The 12,256-nt window shown below is 37.8% G+C and overlaps 1 protein-coding gene across 1 annotated transcript in view; it reads left to right on the forward strand.

The window, feature by feature from the left end:
* LOC111237413 (discs large homolog 1-like protein) overlaps nucleotides 1-10,617 on the forward strand; it is a 105,291-nt gene extending 94,674 nt beyond the window's left edge. The window contains exons 21-28 of the mRNA XM_022766536.1: nucleotides 1,181-1,244; nucleotides 3,117-3,132; nucleotides 5,246-5,296; nucleotides 6,285-6,386; nucleotides 7,213-7,385; nucleotides 7,549-7,658; nucleotides 8,633-8,724; nucleotides 10,384-10,617. Coding sequence (XP_022622257.1) covers nucleotides 1,181-1,244; nucleotides 3,117-3,132; nucleotides 5,246-5,296; nucleotides 6,285-6,386; nucleotides 7,213-7,385; nucleotides 7,549-7,658; nucleotides 8,633-8,724; nucleotides 10,384-10,490 — 715 coding nt within the window. The 3' untranslated portion in view covers nucleotides 10,491-10,617. The remainder of the gene's footprint in view (nucleotides 1-1,180; nucleotides 1,245-3,116; nucleotides 3,133-5,245; nucleotides 5,297-6,284; nucleotides 6,387-7,212; nucleotides 7,386-7,548; nucleotides 7,659-8,632; nucleotides 8,725-10,383) is intronic.
* Nucleotides 10,618-12,256: the final 1,639 nt, after the last annotated feature.

Genomic DNA, 12,256 nt, shown 5'->3' on the forward strand with positions numbered 1-12,256 from the left:
AAGAGGACTATTGAAAGTAAAAAGTAAAGACAACTTATTTGCTGATGCAGTGTAAACATGCTGTGGTGATGCTATTGTTTGGTTGTAAAACCTTTCAGAGCTGAGCTGTCGTCAGGGATTAAAACTGAAGCACGGCCTTTTTCCTTTCATTATTATAGTAAATTCTGCTGTGGTCCACAATGCTGCTGGTTTGTTTTCAGTGACAGTTGTTCGGCTGTTTACACACATTAGGAAGCTAAACGCTGCATTATTGTAGACTTTTGTGCAAAAACACATCTGACCTCAATTATAAAATGAGGCTTCCAGAAAGAAACAGGCCCCTTAACTGAGACACTGGAGATTCACCTTATTTGAAATTCAAGCAGCGAACATGATCAGCAGCAGGAAATGGTCCAGCACAGGAAGTGACAAATCTAAATTTAAACCTGCGGGACAAAAATGTCTCCAAAGCAGGAGCAAGCAGACTGTCTATGAAGGGAAAATGTCTTTTCTATCCCATGGCTGACGTAGTTCGCTCTTGTCGCTGTCTCTTATCCCTTTGCATTTATTATAAGGTAATCGCAGCCCATTCAGAACAGTGAACATGAACGTGCTATCTCCTCTTTACTGTCAATTTACAGAATATCTGGATATTAAACGCCACAATTCATAGTGATGCTCATAGATGATGTACAGCAGATCCAAAAATAATTAAAGTATCATAGGCTACAAAATTAATCTCTGAATAAATGGATATTGTGTGATATTTTGGCTTTTGTTTTTTATATTTTTAGAGATAAGATCTGATATAATGGATGTGAGGTTAAACTAGTTTCAGAGTTTCAGAGAGCCAAATATTTTAGAATACGTCATGATGATTCTGTCTTTACAGTTTTGATCCACGGGGGAAAAATCATCATCATCAGAACTCATCATTATTTTAGTGTCAACAGTCACTGTTGTGTAGGCAGCGTTTAAGCATGATGAAACTAAACCACTGAAAGATGAGATGATGTCTAAATGTTACAGGAAGGTCACATGATGTTTCTGAAATGTTTAAATGCAAATGTTCCTGCATATACCTGTCACTAACTACCATTACCTACTGTTGCTTTCTCATCCTGTCTGTTTTTGGCATCTGTCCCTTCTCAGCATTTTTCTTAATATTTTTTTTTTTTCCTTCCTTCCTTCTGTCTTCCAGGGCAGAGAAGAAGGAGAGGTCGAGGTTAAAGACGGTCAGAGTGACGAGGTCTCAGGACAGATCGGTGAGCAGCAACTTGTCATAAAAACCTTTAAGGGCTGTAATACTTAATAAAATTAAACAGAAACCACTATCTGTTTCAAAGGAGCAATTTGTCACAGCATCCATCTGATTACATTCCAATTTAAGAACCACAAAATCTATTATGAGCAGAATAATTCTCAACTACTTGCTGCAAGTTTGGAAACCAGTAGTTTCTGGCTGTGCAGTCATATCATCGGTTCATGCTGTCTATGAAAGCAGAACAGTGAAGTCATAAGAAATAGCAAGTCTCCCTTTTCAACCATAACATTGGAAATAAAAGCTGAAATAAAGAATTAACTCTGTTTATGAGAGTTTGCTATTTTTCTCTTGTGTGTGTTAAACATTCTCAAATTACAGCTGTTTAAGGTAAATGTTGGCAGATTAATAAAAGTGCAGAACCGTCTGTTGTGCAATAGCTGCAATGCATTATCTTAAAAAAAAACTGCAGACCAAGATAAACCGTGAATACTATATAAATCTCATTATAACTTATTTTCCGTGCGCTTCAGTTTTAAGATGAAAATTCAATGTGAGTGTGTTGCAATGCTGTTAAAGCAAGTGCAGGAGGTGGTTTTTCTTGTCTTATTTACCTGTCCACATAACTACAGTTATTTGTATTATTCATCATATTTAAGTTGTCTTACTATGAGATCACAACAACTGATTATGTTAAAGATTATAATTAGTCAGTAATTCACCTTTAATCCAATATATTATGGCAAGACGAGATATTTCTGTTGTATATTTTATACAAAGGGTAATTTCAGATCAGGGATTTCTGGCACAACCTCATCTACCTCCAAAAATCATGGAGAAAAGAAATTGTTTTAAGAGATAAAAAGTCTTTATTTTATTTTGTTTTATACTTTGTTGTGAGACCATGGTAATTGAAAGTGCCTCACATAAATCATTGAAACTAAAATAATCACAAAATGTCCACCTAAAAATAAAATACAAGGATAGAGCTGCAGCACAGGTCTAAAAGCAGCTAAATGTTTAATTAAGAGCAGAGGCTGAAAATGTATTCCAAGCTCAGGAAGTACAGCAGAGCAGCTAAAAGCAGCTTCAACAGGGAGTGTCATCCTAAGAGAAACTATAGTCGATCAGTTCAGCAGGTGCCCAAAAGCATTTGTTTGCATTTAACTGACAAAACCCTCCAGCAGCCGTAGGAATTAGGACACTGGTCCATCAGGAGCAAAGGAGGAAAAAGTTTGACGTTGTTAAAGAGCCTCAATGTCCATGACTCATTTGTAGTCAACACATCAATGAGTCGAAGAATTCCTGACTAAAATATTTGAAAGTCAGTCACAGCCTCTCCATTTGTTTCCAGGAAAAATGTTAATTAAAGATTAATTTAAAAATACACTAACTAGTGATATTTGTGATGTAGAAAGTTGCTCTCTAAGTTCAGATGCGAGGCGACGACGTGACTTTAATCACGCTTCACACAGCGTGACGGTGAGAGCTGACACACGGGTCTAACACAAGCTATTGATATCACTGTGTTGTCAGCTCCCTCTGTTTTCCTCTCACCGTGTGAATCAGCAACTCTGCATGGTGAAGAACTGATAATTAAAAATGATCACACACACATACTCACACATGCTGTATCTCCTGGCACAGTGCTGTGAGAAATATGCAATTAGTCTAACTGTGTGTGTGTGTGTGTGTGTGTGTGTGTGTGTGTGTGTGTGTGTGTGTGTGTGTGTGTGTGTGAGAGATGACTAGAGAGCCCATGAGCTTTCAAATAGCGATTCTGCTGATGACAAGATACTGTTATGATCATCTTGGGTATGATGATTAATGCCATATATCTCTCTCTCTCTCTCTCTCTCTGTCTCTCTCTCTGCAGGACCAGGATGATAAAGGTAGGTCTTCTCTCCATCAGTGACACCTGCTGGTCAGTACATGTGACTCCAGCTCCACTGTGTAGCGTGCACTCCACCTCCTCCGCAATCTTCTCTGTTTAAATCCTCCTTCAAGTTCCTCCTCCTCACTCCCGTTCCTGGATGGAGGAAGAGGAACACGATGGACAGGGAGAAACGGACACTGTGATGTTTGAGGTCACTCTCCAGGATAGTTCAGTTCAATCAGTTCTGACAACATACAAAGAGTATAGCTGTAAGTCAGCCAACAACCAAAAGTGTTGCCATCTTTAAAACTTCAAAGAAAAAGTCCACAAAACAAACGTGTTTCAAATGTAAGTGATGAAAGAAGAAATCCACGGTCCTCATCCTGTGAAAAAATGTGTTCAAAACTTTCTGAGTTGGACTAATTAAGTGATTTATTTTGTCCCGATGGCTTAGGAAAGGATCTTTATTTAAGTAAAAGCAGCAAAACCACAACTTAAAAATACTCAGTTACCAGTAAAGATTGTGGATTTAAAGTCCTACTTCACTGCAGCCAAAAAACGATTAGTTACAGTGTAACAGCAGTATTTTAATATTGTGGCAGGCTGCTGAGAGCTTATTGTACTCATTGTATATACATTTTATTACTTTATAGCAATGCCTTGTATTTTATATGCTCCTTATAGGTTTTTAATTTGTAAAAAGTATTGTTTTTCTCTCTGAGATGTAGCCGAGTAGACGTATAAAGTAGCATAAAATCTAAATACTCAAGTACACCAAAGTACTTGAATAAATGTTCTGGGGGGTTTTCCTTCCGCACAGAACTCATCCATTTATTTCCACATAAAGTCAGATTCAGGTTTCTCTTTTCATCCAGTGGAAAATGCAAACTGCACAACATTTAATGACAGCAAATGATTTTGTCTGACAAAGTAAGAAAGGAGCATGTACTGTTTTTTTCTGGTTATCTCAGTTTGGACTTGAGACCTTTTATAAAATCCTGCATTACAAACTGGAGGTGTAGGGTTGACAGAAGAGGGCATTTAGGAGGTGGGAAAGTCTAATAAAAGATGCTACTGCTGGTTATTATGGGATGTTGTAGGATCCAGTGTTTGGAGTTTGAAGTCAGAATATCTGAACCTCTGCTGCTTTGATTTTGACTATTCTTTTTTTTTTTCCTTTTAATATGTCTCTCACAAGTCTCCCAACTTTGTGGAAGTACAACCCTAAATTTCTGGAGTGACCCTGAAACATTCCTCCTTTATTACATTTGGAAAAGTACTAAATTTCTGGCTGCTTTTCAGAGGAATCCTCTGGACTTAGTTTAACCTTTCCTAATGTAATAAAGGAGACATATGAAAGGAAGTAATTAAATGTATTTTCTTTTGGAGACTGTAATGTTCCGGTGTCCACATACTTTTGGCCATGGCACACATGTTTTGGTAGGGATTGTACAATGCATAAATGAATGGAAAGAGACTGTGCTGCTGACTGTGTGTGTGTGTGTGTTTTTTAATTTTATAAGTTAATGTGTGTCAGTGATTGTGTGATATAGAAAGAATGGAAATGTATGTGTTTGTTTGTATCTGTGTTTGTATGTGTGTTTGTTGCTGACTCTGACCTGTCTTGTCCTTCCAGAGCTGGTAACCTCTGGCACCAGCGATAGTGAGAGTAGTTCCTGTAAGTCTAGACCCTCCTCTGTCTTTCTTTCTCTTCCTCTCTCTCTCTCTCTCTCTCTCTATCTCTCTCTCTCTCTCTCTTCCACTGCTCACACTTCTTTATTTTGTTTTTTACTTTTATTTGAACCTCAGCTACTTCATGTAGCTGCTGGTGTATGTGTGTGTGTGTGTGTGTGTGTTTATCCGTGTGTCCTTGTGGGAGTGTCATGCATACATGCACATGTGTATTTGTGTGTTGTAATTATTGTGTTTTCATGTGCATGTGAGTGTTTCTGTGAGTGTGTCTTTTGTGTGTGCGTGCAAGTTAGCTTTCTCTGCTTCTCCAGCCGGCTTTTCCAGAGCTGTTGAAGAAGTGTAGTCAAAAGTAGAAAAGGATGAGGGTGTGTTTTGATGTCGGTAATCCCGTCCACTGTGCCTCTAAATGTGACCATCATCTTTATCTGTCCAATCAGCTGGCCAGGAGGAGACCGTCCTCACCTACCAGCCTGTCATGCAGCAGGAAGGTCAGTCCTTAACTCAAATATATAATTTATTTTAGTTTGACCCCCTTTATGTTATTCAGTCTGTGGAAGTATAGTTACAGAAGACACTCACCAACACACGGTACTGTACATCGATTTGATAAAAAGACACAAAATACCATCTTTTTTTCATCTGTAGAGTAAAACTCTTCAGTTATATATGGAAATTTTGTAATAAAAATACCATTTGGGTCATAAAAGCATGGATACAGACATTGTGAAACTAAAGTAGTAGTCATTAGAATTAGCCAGACATAAATAGTTCATGCTGTGCAGCCAAACTTTGTTCAAACAGACAGAGAATTATTGTAAAATATGATGGAGTTTACAAACCTTCCAAAGATATATATGATAGGTGGTTTTTTTGGCCTGTTGGGGGCAGCAGAAACAAGCTGTAAACACAACACTGACATATTGTCACCTATAAAGTGTGTTATGGTCAACATGTAACAAGCAAGTCAATTTACAAATCTGGCAGACATGAAGCAGCATTAGCATTAATTTAGGATCGTGTTTCTGTCCTACTGATGAATGTAGCTCTCTGTCTTCACCAACTCCTGAGGTAAATATCTGGCTCTTTAGCTGCTAAATGGGTCAACTTTGTCTGTGCACTGTTTGGTACTGAGCAGGTAGTGCACGCTGTGTTTATCAGAGTTTTGTCACTGAAAGCAGTGACAGTGAACTAAAACTGCAAAACCAGAACAATAAGCTAAAAGAGGCTAAAAAGCTCTGTAGAGCTGAAGGGAGCTGCAGCGTCAGATGATAATTCTCTGTGGACTGTACAGTCACTATGAGCAGTACCTTTCACGTTACACAGTAATTTGACCCATCATTAATATAGAAATGTAATTAGTGCAGCTTTAAAGCTACTTCAACAGAATGAAAGGAGGAAAATGGACAGCATCATTTAGCTAATCTTATTGTGTCTCTTTTGTATTAATGTGCTTTGCTTTGCTTGTCATTTTTTTAGTTAATTACACACGGCCAGTCATTGTGCTCGGACCAATGAAAGATCGGATCAACGATGACCTCATCTCTGAGTTCCCTGATAAGTTTGGCTCCTGCGTCCCACGTGAGTTTCTGAACTGTGTGACAAATCTGAGTGGTGACCTTTAAAACACAGAAACTCTGCATATGAGACGCACGCGTGTGACCTTCGCTCACATTACGAAAACTATAAAATCCTGTTTATGGTGCTGGAATGAACGCTGACACTTCAGCCAACATTGATGTGTCTATACATGCACATTTTTATGACCTCACTTAAAGTTGATGTTTAGCTTCTTTTAGTTTTAGCTTAAAACGAAACTGTAAAGAAAATATGACATGACAGACAGTTACCTACTGCTTTTATTAACTGTCACTATTCCCAGACACTTTGAGGAGATGACTTTGTTTGACAGGCAGCTTGAAAATGAAAACTGTAACATTAGGTTCCAGAAGAGCTGTGAATTGAAAGTTAAAGGTCAAATCAAAAATTAAAATGAATAAATCCAGAAAATATATGTAATTTTTTTTTTTTAAGTTTTAAAACCTGAAAAACTTTTGTTTCAAAAAGGTTTCTTGGAAGTGAACAGGGAGCTGGAACACCTCCATCTTTACATTATCCTTTTTTTTTTTACAAGATATAAGAATAAAATATGTAATGAAATATATGCATGAGTTGAATATAGAGTTTGAGATACAGATACATTTATACTTTTTATTTATTATTATTATTATTATTATTATTATTTTATTTTAATGATGTTTTTCTAGAGAAAAGTACATAACTTCAGCAAAATATCCCAAATTAGTTATGCAATAAAGTGTCATAAAAAAACTAATAAAAGATAATAATATGATCATATTTATTTTAAATAATACTCTGGTCTGTGTGTTACACCTCTGATCTTCAGACACAACGCGGCCGCGGCGAGACTACGAGGTGGACGGCAGAGATTACCACTTCATGTCCTCCAGAGAGCTCATGGAGCGAGAGATCCAGGAGCATAAATTCATCGAGGCTGGACAGTATAACAACCATCTGTATGGAACCAGCATACAGTCTGTCAAAGAAGTCGCTGACAAGGTGAGACACTGAGAAGGCATGGAAGAGAGAACATGAGGAGAGAGGACAAATAATCCAAAGGACAGAGGAAACAGGATGAAGGGATCGATAGAGGACAGAATACAGAGTTGTCTAATTCTCTCTCTCTCTCTCTCCCTGTCTGACTCTTATGTCTCTCTACCAGGGTAAACATTGTATACTGGATGTATCAGGCAATGCGATAAAGCGTCTCCAGATGGCAGGCCTCCATCCCATTGCTATCTTCATTTGCCCACGCAACGTTGACAACATCCTGTAAGTGACATCAATAACAACAACCTCGCCATGAGGTTCATTTAGTCACAGCTTCCTCTGGAGCTTTTGTCGGTATCACATGGTGCTAGTCAGAAAATAGACTTTCAAGCTCTACCTTTAAACCAACATGATGAGAGATGATATAAGTGCATGTGCAGCTCCGTGACATCTGAACAGGCTCCTAATATTAATATTGTATATTATATCATGCAATTTAAGCAACATCCTGTTAGTATCACCGGCAGCAACGTGTTCTATGAGTATGAAGAACATCAAATTTTAAGCACATACAACATACAGGAGCATATTTGTACATGAACATCAAAGTAAGTTGTAATCCTCTGTAAGTAAAAATCATAACATCCTTCAAGCAACTTAAATTGGAACTTAAACAAAACATGAGCAAACACCTGTGAGTAACATTTATGAGTTGGAACTGACAAATACCTTTACCGTCCTACTATCATGTCACACTGCAAAATGACCTCTTATGTTCAAGTGTAATGATGAAAGAAATGTATTGAAATCAAGTTATACTGAAAAATTACAGGTCTCATGATACAATTCGGTATGACACATTAGTCAGTGTTATTCTGTCCACCCAACTCTTACATGCAATATGATGCATGTATAGATCAGCTCAACATGAGCCTATGAACAAACAATAATACTGTTTATTTGTTTTGTTTATAAAATATGTGTTCGATTTTTTTTTTCTACAGCTTACCTCGAACATACTGTCGTCTAATTGCATCTTGATCTGTTATTCTCATTCGCTCACCACTGTGTGTTGAGGCAGTTCTACTGTAATAAAGGTTAAATATCATCATGTCATGTGAGCACTGCTGAACGTCACACTGAGGTCAATGACGTTTCTGAGAGTTCATGATCATGGAAAAAATGTTTTCGAATCATGTTCTGTTCTTTTATATTGAGTCTCAGTTCATATTCGTGATGCTCGTCTGTCTCTCCAGGGAGATGAACAAGCGTTTCACTGAGGAGCAGGCGAGGAAGACCTACGACAGAGCGGTCAAACTGGAGCAGGAGTTCACGGAGTACTTCACTGGTTAGTTACTTGCAAGCACACACCCGTGTGGTTCTGTACAGACACAAGCCAGAGCTGCTTTCTAACATACACCTTAACCCTTTAATGTTCTGAGAAATTTCTGTAACGGCTCTATGTGAGAACAGGAGCAGCAGTCAGTGTCATAGCCAGTTCATCAAATGCAAAGATCATGAGGAAGTTTGTGAGATACTTTTTCCACCGCAGCTCTCATAGAAACAAAAGCAGCAACAGTTTTGCATAATAGGTATGGCTGTAAAAGTATGGTTGAGCAATATGACTGAAATCATTATGACATTATTGGGGATATTGTTCACAATTAATACATTGTATATCAGCATCTTGCAAATATATGCTAAATCAAATATAAAATACACGGATGTTCAAAGCAATAAACCGATGCGTTACATCAGACTGAAATATGAACTTCTAAAAGTTACTGTTAGTATTTACCTGCGGCTTGCTAGGATTCATTTCTTTGGACTGCAGACCTGTGTATAACTTTAACATTATGAAATCATATTACCCCAATACTATTCAGCTGAAAGTCAATGAGTGATGATAGTGAAGTCTAAAAATAAATTACACAACATTACTACATTTAAGAAATATACAAAAAGTGAGCAAGAAAAGCAGAGGAGATTCAGAAGATGGGAGATTTTCATAAGCCAGACATGACTGATCCAAGTTCCAAGTAAATTTAAAAATAAAAAAAAACGTTCTCACAGATTGATTAACACACACAAGCATTAACAGAAGCCTACCTACCTGTGCCCCATACGTAAATATATGATCCATCCCATTCAAATAGGACATAAGATGTAGCCAGATCTTATAAAACTTTGTGCTTAATACCAATCAATAACTGATTTTTTGGTCACTTGGGGACAGTGGAGACAAGTTGTGATCAAAGCACTGATGTGTCACTTTTTAAGTTGATATGGTGAACTTCTCAAACAGTTGTTTATTTACACTTCCAGCCATTACAGAGCTACATTATCATTCATTCAGTTGTGTCTCTGGACACCTGGCTTATGCAAGTCCGATGCTTACTCTCTTTTAGCTCTGTTTTTGGTCTCTACCAAGTCCTGATTAGCTGATTAAGCTGCTAAATGCTCCTCTATATTCAGCAGCTAGTCGCAGACTGCGTCTTTCTGCAGCTAATTGCTGGAAACAGCTGCATGGTGCAGGCGAAAACAACTCAATGAGAGTGAACCAATGAACAGTTAAATATAGCTTTAAATATAAAGCTCTGTAAAGCCAAAGGCAGCTGCAGATTCAAGTGATAATTCTCAGTGGGTTCATCACTATGTGTGTCACATTGTTTTCACTTCATCATTTGAAACATGATTATTGTGAAAATGATTATAGCCGCTTTAAGTCCTCTGGAACCACCCCACATATAGCCACCCAAGGGTTAAGGCCACATGAACAATCTTGACACTGAGGTTTCCCAAAGAGAAGTTGCATACTGTATGTAAAGAACATACATAGTGATGATGATCTTTAAAGGTTACTTTTCATTTTGATTATAGTTCATTTTTCCATGGGTTACGGGCAATATGTTTTGGTAGTTATGCCAATTGGTCATTGATTTCTCTCCGTCTCTCTCCCTCTCTCTCTCTCTCTCTCTCTCTCTCTCTCTCTCTCTCTCTGCTGCAGCTATAGTCCAGGGCTCGTCTCTAGAGGAAGTGTACTCGCAGGTGAAGCAGATCATAGAGGAGCAGTCTGGTCCTTACATCTGGGTACCAACCAAGGAGCGACTCTGAATAAACACACACATACTACATGATCACACACACACATCACTCTTTCAATACTTCCTACTTCTCTGATTTTCTATTATCAGCCTGCTTCCTCTCTTTCTCTCTCTCTCTCTCTCTCTCTCTCTCTTTCTTTCTCTTACATACACATCACCACCAACACACACATACACACACAAACACACACACACACACATACACACACACACACACACACACACACACACACACACACACGTGCACAAGCACATAAAATTGAACGAGGCTGGGACTATCTGGGACTGCTACTTCCTGAAGAGGGAGGAGCTCATGTCTGTCCAGCAGCCTATTGGTGGATCTTCCTACAGCTCAGTTCCTTAATGTTTAAGGAGGTGGTTCAAATCAAGGCGACATGTACCATTATCTGATTTGATTTCATTATTGTTGTTCTTATTGTTGTTGTCGTTGTTGTTTTCATATTAACGAAGGGTAATGCATTCATGTATGGGTTTGTAATGATAATATTGTCACCAAGAGGCAGACTTTTGCACGCTGTAGCTTTAAGAGCATGTTTTTGGGACAAAATCTTGATCTCCCTCCCCGTCTGTCTGTCTTTCCTCATGGCATCGCTCCGGTTTCTCTCTTTCTTGTCTTTTTCTATCTTTCTCTCATATCTCATCCCTGGTTCCAGACTGTCAACAGTCTTTAGAAAACTTTATAATGTGCCCCAACATTTCGGTTTAAAGGGTCAGAATGAAACAATATTGCAATTACTCTTTAAAGCTGTAGCAAGAAAATATATCCTAAGTAACATAGGATTTCTACAATTCAGACACTTGCTAATATTTATTGTAACAAGCAAAAAATCAGAATTAAAATAGAAAACTAAATTAGACTGCATTAAATTAAACAAACATGATTAATCACATACATGTTCAGAGCAGGAACAGCCAATCAGAGATCATCAATTAAAAAAATCATTAAAAATAACTTATATCTCACTCAGTGATATGTTATGTTATGTCATTTTATCCTTGCCAACCTCAATATCTCTAATAGTAATTAACATGTGAGATTAACAACAACAATCCAATATATTATATTTAAATTGGTTGTGATTGAAACTAACAGAAACCCAAAATGGAGCAGAGAGGAAATTCTCCATCTGGTAGATGATCTACAAGCAAGATAGAATGTTAGCAAGGTAAAATTAGATAGATACAAATGAATAAAACAAAGATAAGAAAAGAAAATAGAAGATAAGTAGAATTTAGTGCCACACTGACAGGTGGAAATTGATTGATTGCAGTTTTATTCTTTTTGATTGTAACTCTGTATGAAGAAGGTCATAACAGAAGAAGAGGAAAAAGTGGTGTAAAATCCTACTAAATGTTCAAATCAAATGCACATGCTTCAGCCAACATATTGCTCATTATGACCAATAATGTTTCATACAATCCCTCCAAAAGCAACTGCATTAATGAGTCAGTTAATTTTTAAAACGAATGGGTTTATAGTGAATGATTGATGATTTGTTTTTCTTACGTCCAACATATGACTTTTGCTGTTTGATAAATACAGGTTCAGATCCTCAGTTTAAGAAACTTGGGTTTGTATCGCTCAAGTCTTCATCCCACAATGGTTTTTCTGCCTTTCCTTCCTTCTCCTCCTCTCTCGCCTCCTCACCCCTCTCTCTCTCTCTCTCTCTCTCTCTCTCTGTCTCTCTCTCTCTCTCTCTCTCTCTCTCTCTCTGTCTCTCATGCCTTCATTTCTCTCTTCCTCTCCACATCCAC

This window comes from Seriola dumerili, unplaced genomic scaffold, assembly GCF_002260705.1.
Source record: "Seriola dumerili isolate Sdu_G_001 unplaced genomic scaffold, Sdu_1.0 BDQW01000002.1, whole genome shotgun sequence".
Taxonomy (NCBI): domain Eukaryota; kingdom Metazoa; phylum Chordata; class Actinopteri; order Carangiformes; family Carangidae; genus Seriola; species Seriola dumerili.